The 20,302-nt window shown below is 26.7% G+C and overlaps 1 protein-coding gene across 10 annotated transcripts in view; it reads left to right on the top strand.

Annotated features, from left to right (window-relative positions):
- Window positions 1-20,302, top strand: part of LOC132921822 (cAMP-specific 3',5'-cyclic phosphodiesterase) — a 622,929-nt gene that overhangs the window by 590,725 nt on the left and 11,902 nt on the right. For all 10 annotated transcript variants that reach the window (XM_060985040.1, XM_060985045.1, XM_060985038.1 and 7 more), the window contains one exon: window positions 2,773-2,837. In XM_060985040.1, the coding sequence (XP_060841023.1) occupies window positions 2,773-2,837 (65 nt within the window). The remainder of the gene's footprint in view (window positions 1-2,772; window positions 2,838-20,302) is intronic.

Below are 20,302 nucleotides of genomic sequence, written 5' to 3'. Positions count from 1 at the left end.
CATATTTCCTTTATATTCTATAACATAATACATAATGACGACTTATATAGGAAATCTTTACGCGATCGTGCACGACCCCCGCTCTTGTCATTGCCGCTAGCAAATGGATTGGTGGTTTTCAGTTTTCACCGTCCAATAAAAACAGAAATAAACAAGACAGAAAAAAGTTTTGTTAATATTATATATCCATATCTATGTATCATTATTATTATTTCTGTTGTTTGGCCATATATATATGTATTATTATATGTTCTGAAAATCACATCGTATGGTATTTATGGTAACATATCTATAGTATATAGTCCGTCGCGCACAGCTGCTCTGTATATACACGTCGATTGCATCATTAGTACGATATAATATGATTGTAATCCGCATTGATAACACTCAAAATAATAATTTACTATGGCACGTGGTCTTAACGTAATTTGAATTCCATACTCATTAATTGGACGTTTTAAAGTTGAAATATTTGTATATATTATACATATTATAGATATACTTTATTACACTCCGTCGCAGAGAAAACAAGTACTGCGACAACTCAAATGCATTATAATTGTATGTAAATTAGATACTCCAGGCAGCTATTGAAAACAACTATCCTAAATCATGGCAAAATTCAAAGTGACTTTAATAAATTTTCATTAGCTAGCAAACGTTGAAACATTCAATATCATATATTTACTGGCCCGTAAATATATTTACTGTTATTTTAGCGGTGAAAAGTGATGTAAAAGTATATGCACACTAAAAAATATGTCCCAAGGGAACATAAAATTGTTAAATATAAAACCATCGCATTGTTTAGAATGATGTTTTATTTCCACTATCATACAAATGGATTAAGTTTTGTTACTTTTTATCAATACACACACAATAAAGAAACAAACAATTTGAATGTTGGTTGTGATCATTTTTGAATTTAATTTGTTAATTAATAGTTTTTTGTCGTTTAAACAACTATAGTCAAATATTACTACTTTCATAAAATTATACAATTTATTCGATTATTTTATAATAAAAATTTATTTGTCATGGTTTGTGTACATTTACATGTATAATAAACGAATAATACTCGTAATTATATTTTTTACATAATGATTTTAAGAGAAAATGTACAAAGCCAATATTATGTAGTATTGAGCTTAACAGTAATTTATATTATGGAATTTTAAATGACATTGATATATTATAGAAGCTATTCTTTAAATATACTTTTTTTTATTCCATAGTTATTTTGTACTATTTTTATTTTTAATCATCACTGATTACAATTTATGCTCAACCGCAATATATTTATCTTTACTTTCTTGAATTTTTATAAATATATTTTTCAAAAATAATAATTAATTGTTATCTTTGTTACATTAATTTAAAACAATATACAAAATGAAAAATGTATACTCGTAGAAACAAAAACTTTTCTTAAAAAATAGTGCATTGTCTTTTCAATCATCTACTGCTTAATTAATTTATTATATTATACATATTTTGTACACGTTTACTTAAACTATTCATCATAATTTACTAAAACTACATTTGTATTTATTAATTATACTTATTTATTCTGAATGAATTCTATTTTTACTAAATTTAGGGTAAAAAATAAATGTAGTTTAGTCCATGGCATATAAAAAAATCTGTAAAATGTAATACTTTATCTCTTCCCGGTAAATTGAGCTATACGTGTGCAGTTGCTGGGAAAACTGGATCCCTTTATGGCTTTATACGTACCTACAAAATTACTAAACGAAACTATTATACATGTAATAATTAAATCGATGTGACGTGCCAACCCAAGTCTTATATTTATAAATTATAATAATATATGGCTACTCTACATGTATAGGTATAGATGGGTACTAAGGTTATTAGCATAATTATAACATTAATTTCTGCGAAATATTTAATAAATTACATTTCTTCGTGACACGTATTTTTCAGCTTTAACGCTGTAAATAAATCGTGTATCCGGTATAAAATTAAACTTTTTTAGTCTTATTATCAGTTATTATTTTTATTGCATTTTTTTTATAATAATCATTATTTATTAACTTCTTGAAAAACATTTTCTTATCGATATTTTCACTGGAAATGTTTGATCATTTTGACGTCAATATTCTTCAAATATATATTATACTATGACATACTATCAGTAGTTTTGCGAAATGTGCATATCAGTGGTCGACCAACTGATATGGATATTATTAGCAGAGAGAGAGATAGAGAGAGAGAAAGAGAGGAAGAGAGAAAGAGAGAAAGATAGAACGAGAGGGATGCAATTCATCCAATTATATTTTTTTTTAAACCACAGTAAATAATATTAACATAAAATAAATAATAACATATTATATAGCTAATACATAGTCAGAGGGAAACTAAAAAACTATTTTCTTAGTTTTCACGTGTTAAAAAACAATTATTATTTTTTATATTTATTATTCTAAATATTTATTACGTAAAGCACATAAACAGTGTACTCATATATGTACTCATATGTGATAGATTTAGTTATTACTTGTCAGATCTTCCTGATCCACCCTGTATATTAATATTCAGTCAAACTCTAATTTTAGTGTGGTTTATTCAAAAATATTGGTTTTATGTTGCTCAAAAGTTATATTGTAGAAAATGTTAACAAATAATATTATGTTACTTATATATAATGTAAAATATATGCATTGTGATCATAAAATAATGAAAAGTTCTATAAAATAATAATATATATAATTGATTTAATTGAAATATATATAAATATTTTTTTTATAGGTCTCGGAGATCATCCGGCGCCGCTGGCAACAGTACCCCGCAAAGCCGAGTTGTCAATCCCGGAGGTAAAATTATTTTTGTATATTAATATTAATTATGCTATTTTAAAACAAAAAATGTAGTATTATCGTTTTAATTTTCAATTTTTAAGCTCCCGGTAATACGCAAGTGCGCGTAAATGTCAAGTATAATAAAAAAAAAACTAAAAAAAAAAGTCGTCCTGAATATATTAATAATGTTTAACATTATAATATTATAAATTTATAATGTATAGGTACCTACTTCGCCATCAACCTAACCTTTGGCTTATCGATTCATATGCAGCAGGAACGCGCGACTGTCGCGTAGATTATTATTACTATTGTTATTATTATGTTTATTAATTATTATTAGTACTATGAACTTATCATAGTATATAATATTATGCTCATCGTTTGACTATATACAATGTTATTATAATAATATGTGTAGGTACACCAAAGAAGATTATCAAACAATCCATTTGTAATTACATGTATACACGTTTACGACGTATCACAATATAACGGATTCTGCTATTTTACCTATTTTCTAGTTTATAACAGTGTCATACAACGAGAGCTGTCAAAATAATGTCTAATTTTATAATACTTGAATGTATTGAGTGTATGTGTGTGAGTGTATACGATCTACAGAAGATTGTATCACACTCATGGATCTACATTTCGATACATAATATAGACAATCCGTTTATGAAATTTAAAATAAAAACATATTTTCTGTTTACGTTACAATAAATAGTTACGATAGTTGATATTAATAAATTTGTTTTGAAATATAAAATAGTCGCTGTGCTATTTAAGCCAATATGACAATTGTAATATGAAAATATAATATTTAAGAACAGTTGAAAATTGCGTCCAATATTAACAACAAACTCGGCTATTAGCACACACGTATGTAATATACTAATATAATATATTATAATGTTGTATACATAAAAGAAAAAATCCTTTAGTGACTGATTCATAATAATTGAAATTAATTCGAAACTGTGATAGCTATAGGCCTATAGAAACTATAGATTTTTACGCTTCTTCCGCATCACTATGTAAGGGATTGTATACCACGCGCTAAGAATAACGATTTTCGTAACATTGGCTCTCGACAAACGAATATTTTTTTTTTATTAGGACCTATTTAGGATTATCGTTGCATGTTCAAAAATTAAAATAGTTAAGTATTATAATATATTTAAACAGTTATAGACCTACATTTTATTTTTTTGTCACAACCATTAACAATTATATAGCTTACATTTAATGGAGTTTAAAACAGAATAAATCCACTGGCATTATTTAATTGTTCACGGGCACATGGAAAACGCCGACCAGGATCGGTTATACTACTATATATTGTATAATATAAATTCGTGTATACTTTACGCACTATACAGGCAATTAAGTATTAGAATATTCAATTAAAATTCGAAACATAGAGACATAACGAGAATGTATGCGAAAACTCATGGGTCGATATAATTTATATTTCATTTGTACATGATTAAATGTAATATAATTTATAGCAAAAAAAAAAAAAACGATAACACTATATAGATATACAATAAACAATTGCGTTGTGTGCTTTTAAAATAATAAAATAAAAATGTATTTCATGTTGTATTATTATTTATTATTATTTCTCCAAATCGATATCGAATTATATTTCTTCGGTTGAGCGATTTATTTCCAATGATATTTAATTGGAATTGGCTTGTAGGTTTCATTTTGTAATAACATAATAAATTTCTTTCAGGTTTTTAATATGTTTGTATTGTTTTGTTTTTTGTTTTTTTAGCTTTTAATATATTCTATATTTACGCCGTTATATTGTTCATTTCATTTTATAAATAAATATTAAAAAATAGTTTACATATAAAATATTATAAAATATTCTCGTGTTAATTAATATTTTATATGGTGGTAATGTTGGAAGTTGATTATATTCTAGAATATTGCAAAATAATACAATTTTTAATCGTAGCAATTTTCTTTGTTTATCCGTGTATTTATTTAATTTGTTTTCAGCTCATTGATAAAATTAATAAATAAATTGTTTGCATATTATGCAAAATGCAATAACGTGCAATTGAATCAAATTATTATTGTCATCGACAAATTAAAATTTATGTTTTCTGCATAACTTACTCATCTGTAAAAATACTGAAGGAATATGAATTTTATTTTTATCAGAAAATCGCTTATTTTTTTATCATAGATAGGTATAATGAGCAATTGTTAGTGTATAAAATGCAGTAATAGCATATAAAAAAATATCAAATAAATGTCATATAGGTATTTATAATTTATAAAATATAATCGTGAACAACAAACTCATAATTATTATATATTATTATATTGTGTACTCGTAGATATAATTAAGATTTATTAGTTCGATGAACACGTGCAATGTGCTTTTAATATTTTTATTCCATATTCGTTAACTCTATATTATTACATGAGCTCGATCGAAAATTCGAATATTATAATATTATATATTCTACTACCCGTAAAACGAATTCGTTTTAATTCCTTTGAAGTTTATCTACATGATTTTTTTTTTTGTATTTCATAATAATATCTATATATATCTATATATATACATGTTTCCCTTACTAAAATGTCTGTATAGTTTGTAGTCAGGTTTTCAATTCGACTGCAATTTTTACCATGATAAAATCATGTTCGATCGGTACGCTTTTTGTTTTGAAATTCCAATAATACATAAGCTCTCGAAAACAATATTATATTATATTTTATATAGTTTATAGAAGTATATCAAATAAAGTATTATGTTATTGTATTATACTGAACGCGCGCAGAACTCTTGTACGTAGTATGTGTCGTAAAATAAATATTTTTCCAAAGAATTTTGTTTCGTTTCGATAAAATGTATTTTATATACATAAGCATTATTATCATATAATGTTTTTATATACCTATACATATTTTCCGTCATAACTCATAATAGTAATAGATGTTCCAGGTGATTATTATTATTTTTAACATCAACGTCAATTCTGATTCTGTACAATATAGTATTATATTATAAACAGTCTTCCAAACGTCATGTCACAAAAACGGTTGAGATTATGTTGTTCCTTACGTGATTTTTGTTACAAAACATTAAGACACTCATTTATAATTTTTTACTGTTGATACCTACTGTAGTTAATCAGAAATAATGTCAACAAAAAAAATTATACCATATAAGAGTATATTGAGTATTTATCATTTAATTTTAACCGTACTGAAATCCAATCGATTTTATGAACTGTGTAAAACATTGTAAATCCCCTATGCACGCATAATAATACGTTTTTATGTATGGACTTTAATGTGCACTGCACACTGCACAGTGCACATATTATATAATACTGCGTAGAAATAACAGCAATATTATATTTATATAATATACTGTTAATTATATCTTACTATGCTCATTACGAGTTCACGAACGAAATTTTTTACATATTTATAGACTATATTCATAAGATATATATTTATATAAAATGTGTATATAGTTACCACATTTAGATACGTCCTTAAAATGTCATACTCAAATCCCACGAGTGTGAATTGTAAACATGACGTGCAGGTCGACTACTTATCTAATATCTATTATTGTTGTTATTAAGCCAATAATTAGATAATAATATGTCTTATAAGTATATAATGGAAAAATAAAATCTCACGCGCAATTTCAATAGGCAATAGTACAATACGATATAGTTTATGAATTAATAATGTACTCTACACCTAATTAAAGTAATGTTAAATTATTATTGTTTATTTTTTCACTAATTTTAACGTATATAAAAACGACAAAAAAATGCTATCATGTTTTTTTTTATTTTATTCCTGGATTGGGTGAAATGATTATGCCACGTGATTTTTATTATTATTATTATTTTTTTTTTTTTACCAATATTTTTAATATTGTATACCAATAGTTATTAAAAAAATGGCATTGATTTTGACCTTACAAGTGGTTGTTTAAATGCAACAAAATATTTCAATTTATGAACCGTATAGCATAGTAAATAGTAATAATGATATAACATCACTTATATTATAAAAATATTATATCGACGTGTTATTTTAAGGGCTAACACGACGAATTTCACGTGCACACGGCACACGTGTCACTAACGAACATACTATTATATTTTTTCTTATAACTATAATTCTGTTGATTTATTTGTTATTCATATTTATCGTATATTTTATCACTGTTAATTATAATGGAACTCGTAATTGTTTTGTATATCGGACAATAATAATTGTCCGTTAAATAAAATAAAGTATATTCAATATTGGATGGATGGCCTCTGTATTTGAGAACTCGTCAGCGTACACTTAGAGTGTTTACAAGTGCGAGTAAGATAAAATAAAATACGATTTTTTAAGAGACGTAGATACAATTTGTTATAACGATATAATACTATATAGGAATGCGCTATCAATTTCGTTCATAAAATATGCACAGTGACGCGATTGAAATCGTTCGCTAATATATATAATTATTATAATATATCTCATATTAAGGGGATATTCTCGACAACTATATTATGTGAGTACTATAATATACCTACACTCCAATGCTATTAATTTTCCGTGAATACACAAAAACGCCGCGTGAACATTAAAAAATATCTAAAACGGCGATTAATATAGTAATCATAATATTATAAGTCCACGGATATGTGAAACGATTTCGTGTTGACGACGGCCGAACGGTTTTTCATAATTTGCGCGTATTTGACGTCAACATTAAATTTTGTATATTATATATATATACATACATACATACACGTAATAGGTATAATACATAATTTCCATCTATAATATCATATCAATATACCAATAGACGAACGTAGGTAACGAATAAATATGAGACCTCCTACTATGTATACAATTGTGGAGGATCGCTTTTATTGAAAATAAATAATAATATTGGCCTTTTTGATGCAATGATATTTTTTTATATATATTATTATATTATACATACATTATATACTTCTATAATAATTAATTTTTTTTTTTTTTTGTAAATAACGTATACTATTTTGAGCAGTATATATAATAACAGTCCCATTTAGCACTTAATTAAAAAATTACCTCTTAGAATGACCATTTAATCCATAAAAAAATGTTTCATTAAGTTCGTGGAAAATCATAATTACTTATTTTAATAAATCTCTATAAGTATTATTATTCGAACAAACGCAGGCTTAAGATTTATGAAAAATTAAATCGAACTTTTATGGTCGTCTTTCATTCTTTCTATACCATATCAACGGTACTTCAATAAAGAATTCATATTTTATAAGATTTTTATCTCAAAGATATTTAATTTTCTAATCTGATAAATTGATTTATAATTTTTTAAATTATATAAGACATTAATCAGTCTTTATATGTCTCTTAAATTATAAGCTCAATACTATATTTATAATTGTTATAATTAAATAGCAACAATATTGTGTTATGACTTAGCAAGAACAAGAGCTTTATTAAAATGTATCTTAACATTATTATTCTTTTCTTTTTAAATGCTTTGTATTATAGCATTCAAACAATGCATTAAATTAATAATAAAAACATATTTAATTCAATTTCAATAAACTGGGTTGGATAATTTATTTAAAATTCATATCTATATTATGATATATATATATATATATATATATATATATACAGTAAAACTTCTCTACAACAGATTTTCTATTAGATGGAATCATCCTTATAACGGAAAATATCAATAGTTTCGGTTCAAATAATATGCAAAATTGAACTTTCTAAGATGGGACCCCTACAAAATGGAAACGGACAATTTTTGTGACTCAATTAGTAAAAATACTCTTTATTAGACAAAAAAATAAAATCATTTAAAGATAAAATATTACATTTATTTGGTAATTAGATAATATAAATATTATAATTATTGTTTTATCGTTTGATATTATCGCTTCACGAATGTCATATTTATTAATAAACTTTCTAACGAGTAAAGTGTAGATGTATTATAATAAAGCAAAGATTAGATATGTATGTACCTATTATAGAACAATTTTTTTAACCAAGTGTTAAATTGATTGAAATAAATTAAAGATAAAACTAAGTACGAAAGAATGTATTTAAATGTGGAATAACTTAATTTGTTTACGACGCAATAAAATATTTAGAAAAGATTATGAATGAACGGGTTAATAGCAAAAACTTCCGAAAAAGTAAAAGAGTGAAAACTCCTTAATTTGAATACATTTATTAAAAGTTGAGGTGTTTGGTCAAAAAATTTGCCAATTTCTGGTACAATTAATACAAACAGATGCTATGGAAAATTAGCTTAAAAATAAACGCCAACAATTTAAAGGCATCAAACAGTTGGTTGGAAAAACGTAAATAAAGGCACGATACTCATACTACGATATATACTCGTATGATAAATAATATATATACCTACCTATATTTGTATTTTGATACAAATCAGTAGTGAAGCAAATTACATTAATCAAGACACTGTGGAAGAGTGAAAGTAAAACTCTCGAGACTCTTTGCTAGATCTGAAGCAAAGAACGTAGTATAAAATATACACGAAACGGGTCTTCTTTAAAAGTATTCCTTCTAAGCCATTAGTACTAGAGAGTTAGCCATATGCTGGAGGAAAAAAACAAAGGATCGCTTAACAGTACTCGTGTTTGATGGTATGAAATGACTGAAGAAATTATTAAGCTCTTAGTCATTGACAAGTCTCAAAACCACTAGCCTGGATGAAACTCTTACAATAGAACAGTGGTTGTGTTATTTTATCTCAGATATTATAAATCTAAGAATATAAATGACATTATATTCTTAGATAATGCTGCATGTCACCCAAAAATTAAACTATCTTATATGGAAATACTCATGCCGTCCCCAAATATCACATATATCACCCAACTAATGGATCAAAAAATTATTTATACTTGCATATCTTAATATCGCAAATGAATTGTTATGCAAGATGATTAATTGTACGCTTTCTTTCGGAAAACTTTACAACGAAACAATTTGTTGATCCCGAGAGATTCAGTTATAATAGAGACGTTTTACTGTACACATACAAATATTTATTAATTAAAAAGTTCAAAATTTGGATATTCAAAAGACCTTATATTGATTGTTTTCTACACAAAAAAGAAAACGACAAATAAAATAAACTAGATAGTAAGTACATTATTCACAAAAACAAATAAAGAATAACGAGAGGTATAATAAACTATATGTTTTTATTGGAGAGCATTAAATTACTTTTTTCAAAACCACTTTTATTTTTCAGTTCAAATTACACCTTAAAATTGTCTTGATTATAATTTGAACTCTTATTTTCGTCATACGCCGACGCATTGTTTGGAAAGGAGACTTAGCGTCTATGTATTTTTAACTTTGCTCTTCTAGAAAAAAACCTAAATAAATAGACTTATTAACATTTTAATGTCTATCCCCCTATAAAGTCTGAATCCTAGCTGCACATCGACTTGCATACCATGCGTCATACAAATATGATTAATACAATTTACGTATAAATATACACGGACTTGAGCGTTAAAATAATAATTATTTTTACGCACACGCTATGTGAAATTGTTTGTCTCCACTTTGCACATATTATATGAATAGATTTTAATTGACGCGGCGCCCGTGGAATTGCGTATGTGTATGCATGCATCTATTGTTTTTTACGTGTTCATACACGCGCGAAAGCGGAATTAAATGCTGTCTGTTAATTTGTCTTAAGTATACAATATGATTTTATTATTCTAACATAACACATTCAACATTTCCTTTGAATATTTGCATTTTTTTTTTTATATACATATGTTGTAAAATGTTTACTTTTTCTGTTGACAGTACTAGATCTTAGAAAATATTATTGTCATAAGTAATGTAATAAACCCTTTTACCCACTTTATAGCGTATTAATTTAGTGTAATTATATAGTAACAGTTAAACCATAAGAAGGCAGATAGTCGTTATCAATTTCAATGGTCATACATTTGAAATTCGAGCCATAATTTTATTAGTTTCTTCAACATTTCAATAAACGGTGAATTATATAAGACTATTGACTTAAACAGTCAATAATATAGGGGTTAATTAAAAATAAATGTTTAATTGAATAGTTAATAAAACAAAATGTTGTGTTTATCAATTTTTTTTAAATTAAATAAATTGTCTAAAGTTTTACATAAATAATAAATATGATAATTATTACCTATAATAATGCCTAAATAATTTAATTTATTTTACCAAATATAATATCAGAATAATAATTATCTACATTACTATAAAATTATATATTAATTTATAAACCACTTTTTTTCGCAATTAAATACATATTATTGATTTTAGATCAACCATACTTTATTTAAACCCTGATGTTTTTACGACACTGTTCTGTAGATTATTCTTACTTATTTTAGTTTATATATTTTATATTTCACGAATTGAATGTTTATTATTTTCACGCAAATAAACTCAAAAATATAAATTTGTTTTTACTGTTTATTTGAAACTGTATATGCAAAAATGAAGCTACTCTACAAAGTCTCATTAATACAGAAAATGTCCACCACAGGATTTACCTTTTCAATATCAGAGTTAACCAAAAAAAAAAAGTATACATATATACATACATATTATGGACATTCGATTATCGTAGCCCGTTTTTACATAAGTTTTTCGAGTTCTGGGTAATCAAAACAAACGTTTCAAAAAGCTTGAGTTAAAATGAACCTTCAAAACTCTTTTTGATGCTACAAACGTTCATTATAACAACCCCTAAAATAATATGGCGTATTGGCCTTAACTTTACAACACAATGTTTAACAAAACATGTATATGACATATTGTTTTTTTCTTTTTTTCGTGTCAACGAGTTCGATGTTACTTTTTGAGTTATTAAAATCCTTTGTGAGGTATAATAATATAGTAGCTGAACATTTTATATTATCATCCTTGAATATCCATGGTAAAAATATAAACTCGGAGCCAATTATTTTTTATACAAAAGGCCCTTCCATTTTTCGGAGAGTTATATTAACAATAGAAGAATTCACAGTTATATTATACTTCAGCTAACGAAAATAACACATTCGCGTATACCTATATAAGGACCCATTTGTATCTCTTTACAGTGTGTCTTGTGAAAAAAAAAACTCAAATGTCTTAAATTTTATATTAAGTAGATAGCGAATTTTCTTTTTTTTCTATTCGCGTCTTGAGGTTCGTTTCAATTATAATAAAAGAGAAAAATATGTTCTGATTTTAATTATAAAAATAATTTCAATTACAACTTTAATCGTTGAAGGATGATTTTAAAATATTATATAATATGAACATTAATTTAATATAGTTTAATATTTAAATACATGAAAATTGAGAATAATTTATAACATTGTTGTTTAATTACCAATTGAATATTTTCAGATATTATTATATTATTGTTGATATGCATAACATGTTTTACGTATTATCTTAGTGAAAAACGAATAATACCTATAATATAAAAACTACGTGTATTTTTCTGATACTAATACAAATACAGATTGGCATCAAATACTGCAGTATATCCGAAAAATCAAAACGCTTAGAGCTACTAATTAATTTGTAATTTTTACTCTATAAAAAAAAATTTAAATACTTAGTTAATTCATATACGCACATATATCTAGGTATTTATTTGTAAAAAACTCGAATGCTTCAGTTTAAATTTTTAATTTATCAGTACAAGCAGAACGCATAAAAAATGGTATTCATCAATACGCGCATTAAACTTCAATGAAATATATTTTGACTGGTTTCAGAGATTTGTTTTGCATTTACCTAATAATATAATTTATATAGGTATATATAATATATTGATTAAAATGTATTTCATAAAATTGATATTTGCAGATAATTACGAAACCTCAAATTAATATTTGATATTGGCCAATAATAATTAATCTTTTGTCTAATCAACCACACAGTTTCAACACACACCGTCAACTAAATACTATAATAAATCTTTGTATTATATATTTACGTTAGGTAGTAATTTAGTTTATGTGCTGGTGAGTTTGAAAGCTGGTCGCATTACTTTGAAAAGACTTTTCAGTCGCCAATTGTTGACAATTGCTTGATTATTGAATTACCAAAAACTTATTATTGAGGTTTCCACCAAAGTTTCAAAGTGAATTTATTAAATAATGTGGCGGTACAAAAGGTCTGTCAAGTTTTGGGACCCGGTCAAAAATTTAATTTGATAAAGGTCGTGCACTATATTATACAATAATATTTTCCAAAAAACCATAATAATATAATATGAGTTTAATAAAAATATTCATTATTACGGTTTTTCCTACTAATAAAATAACCTACCGTAAGGCTATTATGAGATAGGTTAACCTACTAAGGTATAAACCTTAAACCAGTTAAACCTATATATTTTTATGATAATTTCCGAAATGGACCCACGCATATTGTAGCGAAAGTACGTTTGAATGTCTGAACAAGACCTTTTGCTAACGATTTATAAAAATCGTATGACTTACTATTCGCGTAATAGTTGTTTTGGCAAATAGATTGAAAAGTAACGCGGTGGGTTTTTTTTTCACTCTTCTGTTTCCCCGATATAATACAACAGAGTTATTGAAATATCCCCAAAAATGTATATATTATAATATATATTACATACGATGTTGCGTATCCATATAATATATACCTACTATTGTTGTATTGTGATAAATAAATATAACAAGCACACCCAAAGTTTTCAACAGAGACGTAATCCGGATTTTACCCTTGAGCTGATTCATCGCGGAAAACGTAATGTCGTCTATGCATTTTCTGCTTTCGCACGTAGTGCCGTGTGTATATAAAATACCTAACTTATAAGTATATGCATATAGCATATTATACAAAGTTTTATGAAAACGTATGTTTCGTCAAATAATTATTTTCGATTGTACAGATGGAACGCATCGAACTTGATCTTATATAAGAGCGTTACACTTGAAACTTTTTATTTATTTATTTAATTTGTTATCGTAATGGCCAAAAACTTGATATTTATACATAATTATATATATATATATATATATATATAGGTACTCAAAACTTACCAAGCATGTGACAAAAAGTACATGATGAATTCACCGCTCTGTTATTTTTTTTATGTATACATAAAATAGGTAACAATTTATTCATTTTTCCAAGTAATAAAAAATGCAGCTGAATAAACTATTATTATTTTGGTAAGAGTGGGTATAATACTACATGTTTTATGAACTAGAATTTTGTCTATACCGTAGGGAATATGTTTTGACGTTTCATTGACATTAAATTTCACAACGCAAAACGTTTTTATTCAAAGTTAGATACTTATTCCGTTATTTCTTGAATTGTAGAAAATCGTTAAATTAGTAGGTATTTCGGAAGATGCTTCTTCCAAGTACAATATTCAATTTATCAATATTACGTATTGTTTTTATTTATTTGAAACATACAATGTTTAATTTAAATTCATTTTTTTTCTGAGAAGCATAACTTAATATAGTTTTAATATTAATACTATATTTGGTTTCCGAATCGCATACAAAAAAAATGCAATTTTTATCAAAAACCAAATTGCTTATGCCATTTTTTTTTGTGATAGAGCCGAGTTACGATTGTAAAAGTTTGAGCAGACAACTGGTTTTCATCTAACTGCACATATTATTGCCATATCTATAGGCAATATTGTAAATTTTAAATCTTGTGTTTTCTCTGGGGAATATAGCTAGATTAATAAACTACGATCATTATAAGTATATGACTATAATTTGATAAGTAATACCGATCTATAGAACATTGAATTATTTGTAATTTTTCAGTGGGATAGCATTCGGATAAATGATAAAAGAAAAAATTAGTAGTTAATGTAATTTTAATTGGAAAACATAAAAATATACATACTTAATGGCTATAAATTTAATTTCAATGCATCTTTAAATAATAATATTCAAAAATGGGCATGCTCAAGACAAATGCGTATATCATATTAAATTAAATGAAAATATTGACATTTTTTTAGTATTTTAAATTATGACCATGAAAAAGATTATGTAAATATTTTTACTCGACAAGAAGAAAGCTATAATTAAAAATTTAAAGCTCTGGACGATCCGTATACAAATTCGTGTAAGATTTTACACTAAGAATTATGTAAAGGAGATATTATAACAGTATAACTACTAAAGACTCCATATGCACAAGAAAAAATATTCACTAATAGCATGTTCAAGTATATTTCTTTTGTTGCCAAAATATTTATAAAATCTTTATTTGGCTCTAAAAAATTTAGGTGAGATTAACAAATAGTATTTTTTGTATACATTTATATATTTATATTAATATATCAGCAAAATTTTACCGACTTAACTTGGTTAATCGGTCGACTAACCACACTTGGCTCGGTCGTGAAAAAACTGCACACAGAATTCGACCAAGATAATTATTTTTGTACAACATTTGGAAACCAAATAATAATAAATAAGAGTAAAATCTCTTGAAAAAAAATTATTATTTGGAAATGGAGTAAACAAACGTTTCTTAAAATTAATCTAAAAGTAGCTTATAAACATCTAAAGTGCAATTCATTAGGTCATAATATTGGTATACCTATAAAATACCAAGGAGTAAAGTTTTTCTAACACATAGTAACTTTGTATTGTATACCAAAATATACATCTACTATTATAATAGCATTTATATATAATATATATATTTCCACATTTGTAATTGAATGATGGTATACATTTAGATAACTCTTTATAATTGCATGGTCGTTCGACAACCAATAATAAGTCAGCAGAGCATACACGTACGAATTTTTCTTCGTATTCTGTCGACTGATCTCGTCTTCCTCCTCGCCGTCTACCGTGACGTCGACGGTGATGGCTGATGACGGTGTGGCAACGGCGGCGGAGGCGGAAGCTGAGGTGGATCAATAAACCGGAAGCCGCTGTGTAAACTCCGCCGCCGCAGTGGCGACTGCCACCTCCACCACCACTCCAACAGTGACAATTATTGTTTGTCCCGATGGTCTCTTGGACTAGATTTTCGACAGGTCGCGCGCGTGATTAAATGGGTGGATTCGCTTAGCCATACTCTATTATTATAATATATATAACAACTTCAAGTTTAATTTAGTACTACCGGGCTAAGTGCACAATAAACCTTAAATTGATAAGCCCCTTTGGCTTCTGCGGGTACACCGAGACGCCCGGTCTAATACATTTGCCTATAAATAACTGTATCAATATAATTAATGTTGGTATGTACCGCTAGGTAAATGTTTATATGTTTGATATGCGTATAGACGTTGTACTGCAGTTGTTTCCGCGTAAACTTGTGTATATATATGTGTGTATGTGTATGTGTGTGTGTGTAAAAGTTTGTTAAAAGTTTTAATATTACGGTTGTTCGATATTCGGGACGGTATGCTAGTAGGTTTGAAATTATCTTTTTTGTGAATCTGAAAAATGTTTACCGTTTTGTTTGAGGTTTTTTATTGAAAAAGTTTACGTTTTTTAAATTCCATAAAATCCAGCTAAATATTTTCTTAACATTGTCGATGTATACCATTATTTAATCGCATTATAATAAATATTTAAAATCGGAGTTAAGATAAGATGAATATAAATTCGCAAAAGATTTAACCACGTAAAATTATATCACTACATAATAGAAATACACGTAATTATATAAATTTCAATATGTTTCTATTCACATACATGCATGATAGATATTACTATATTAGACATGCTGTAAAAAATATTCTGCTTTAAAAACCCTATAACATTATTATTAAAATGTTATATTTTAAAAAGTAAATTCCTTAAAATATCAATATCATCATGATAAATATTAAACTAAAAATGTGTAGGTATTCAAAAATTATTTTTAAAAACACAAAAACGGAATAAATATATGCATTTTAAGTATTATATAAACAGTAATGTTGACCTTTAGCTAAAAAAATATATTATTTTCTGTTTGCGATAGGAAGACTGAAAAAATGTATAGTTCATCAAAACAATAGGTATTATATATTTTATATATTGATATTAATAATACACGTATTAAACTATGTACGGCGAAGTATCGATCAGACAAATAAAAAATGTTTGGTGGGTTTTGTTTGTTTTAACGTCGGTTTAAAAATCAAAATATCTTTTAGATTATTACATACATATTGCAACAGTATTACGGCCGGTGGGTGCGCAAGCATAATATTATGTTTATTCAAACGATTCTCGGCTAAACAATTATTTTTACAATGGCCAGGCTTAATGTAAACGTCTTTCATCTATAACTATAAGTATAATATATATAGGTACCTATTTTTGTTTATCTTGTGAATGTTGATCGACTTCGGGGTTACGGTAAAATAAACGAAGAATGTTTAATATTATATAGGTACATATTATAGTAGAACAGCGTAGTACAAAGCAAAATTTGATTTTACACGCCGACGATTTAAGTTTGGTACAAGCACCGCGCGAGATTTCGTTTAAACCAATAAATGTGCTGCAGGTGGTATATTATATAAGATGTATATGACGTATAATGTATATGACTTTTGTAGTATGCGGCACAGATCAAAGGTACGAATACTTTATTGTTATTACGGATATATTGAAAAAACAATTAATGCAACGATTATTCGATAAGACGTATTTTTAACCATAATACAGAGTGGTTCGTTTATATGTATAATATTATTATTATAATATATAAATAATATATTATCTTAGCTTTATCGATGAAACCCATTAAAAGTTGTTTTTCATCAACTACAGTACATTTGCATGCTTTCTTCTGTAAAATATTTACAATATAATTTACCAAGCTTGCTAATTCCCATTTTGTTTTAAAATATCGAATTTATTCAAATTATGTTTTGGAATTCTTAAGTACCTATACTTATGGCCAATATTTTCTAATGAAAAATGGGTTTTTTTTAAATTATTAATCAGATGACTTATTGGAAGATATTAATAAATCAAAATCGAAGTATAAAATAGTAGGTAGTATCTGTGTAATTTAACTTTGTGAACTAAGGTCCATTATAATAAGTTTACAGATATAAAGATATTTTGAAACTTTTAATACTTATTTAATTATTTGAATATTTATGTGATTAATATTAATATATTAGCATTTTGTAATTTGTAAAAAAATGTCGAGTATTTTTAAAAATTATTATACATAATATATTATCTGGATATGTTTTAAATAATATTTAAGAGCTATTATCCTCAATATGTAAATTTTAAGAACTCAGGAATTACTCATACACATTCTCAATTAGATACACTTTTTGATTAATGTTATAATCACAAGAAAATCTTTAAAATATTGTATAAAAATGTAAATAATTGAAAAATTAAAATATAATACATAAGAATTCTAAAAATCAGAATTTGAATAGATGTATTATTAAATAAAAAAAAAAAATATTTGTGAGGATGCTTTATGAATCATCTTGTTTATTGTAAGGTTGATTGTGCAGCTGTGGTCGTTCATAATTGTATAATGTATTGTTATTGTCCATTTGATCAAACATTTATTCAATATCGGTTTTCTCGTGTTGCCCTTGGAGATTTCACCACTTTGTAACCATAGGTGCGTAGGATACAAATGAAACGATATATTATGTGTACAGTATACATATATTCACTGTACATAATATACCAATATCAAATTATTATTGTATAGCATAATAATAATTAAACGTTTCAAATATTCATTATTATTAAAATAATAAACCACACCATGTTTATTTGATATTATTAATTTTCTAGCTGTACACGCTTGCCACTCGTTTTAGCCGTTATATATGAAGTTAAACGAAAACAATAATCGTTAGATACTGTTAATTATATTATATTATTTTACAAAAACACAATTGTCAAAATACGACGCCCTTTTCGCTTTCGTATAGAGCATGTACAAGATGACAGGTCAAATCGATTGTAATAACAATAATGAAATGATATGTCATAATTTGTTTATTATTTACTTTATTGAAAAGAAAACTGATAGTCTCGTGTTTTTGTTACCTATATAACATAATATTTAAATAAGAAAATCGTTTAGATATTATGAGGTTGGTTTGGTCTGCTTGCTTAAACAATTTATTTTATAATGTTTGTGATATACAGTTATGTGATTGAAAATACAAACATAATTTTCACCCTTCACTCACAATCGGTGGTCGTTTTTAGGTTTATATATAGGAAAGTAAAACTCGATAATTCATGTATTTTGGAAAACGATAATTATTATTTTTGCGGATGTCACGAGATATAATCATCATTATTATAATATTCTATTTCCATCAAAATATATCGTAATAGGGTTGTGTGATTTTTCTCAGGGTGCTATTTCCAAAATGTTTAATTTGACTTTTGACCTTATAAAATATCATCTTTTGTACTTTGTATACATTAAGGTACCGTATTTTATAGGAACTTATGAAAATTCAAAATACGTAATTATGTGTAATTATTTAGTGATGAGACAAATTTTTATTCAATCGTCAGTATAAATTGATGACCACAATTGAATATCTGGAAAAACAATCACAATAATAATAATTAAAAATATCGTATTTGTTAAAAATATTTTTCTGCCTTGTAGTATAATAATGGCTATTGAATTTTTCTTGGGCATCTATAAGGAATATCGTTAGGTATTTATAAATGTATCTTTAAATATTCTAATCTAGTATGTATACTCAAATGTAGTTAAACTACTGAATCTACTTCAGGTATCGCTTAGGTGCAGCTGAATGTTATAATATCGTATATATATCATCGTAACGACTTGAGGCCAGTTGTAGACAACCAACCACACTGAAATGTATTACACAACACTTTATCGCCACGTCGTCGGGCGCTATTCGCAATATATCACACGCGAGAACCCGCGGATGGTTTCGATGGTGAGCGGATCGGCGCGCGGCGGCGGTGTTACAAGTCGTGTTGTAGTTGTAGTAGGTAGGTGCACAACAAGACGAATGGGAAGCGAAAGAGAATCCGTCGTCGCGTGTTACCCATACACTGCTGCGGTACACGCAGTGTATATTATTATATTACTGTGTACGCGAACGGTTCGGATCGATTGCGATCGAGCGAACGAATGAAAAATCGCACTATCGTTATTGCGGCACAACGAATAGACGCCCGTCAGTCAGTCAACGGTGTTTAGACATTTTGCAGCCCGCAGCAGCATCAGTTACGAAGTTTATTTAAAAGCGCAGTACCTACGGGTTTCACTCGTATATATTTATGTGTTCCATGCGTACATTATGTTGTGCGCTCACTCGAATGTGTTTGAAATCGACGCGCCACCGATAGCGGTTTCGATAACCGATATAATAACTTACGTTAGTTTTTCTTTTCGAGTAGGTGCGCCACATT

Source organism: Rhopalosiphum padi, chromosome 2, assembly GCF_020882245.1.
Source record: "Rhopalosiphum padi isolate XX-2018 chromosome 2, ASM2088224v1, whole genome shotgun sequence".
Classification (NCBI taxonomy): Eukaryota; Metazoa; Arthropoda; class Insecta; order Hemiptera; family Aphididae; genus Rhopalosiphum; species Rhopalosiphum padi.
Note: the sequence above shows the minus strand (reverse complement) of the source record. Positions and strands in the feature narration are given on the sequence as shown.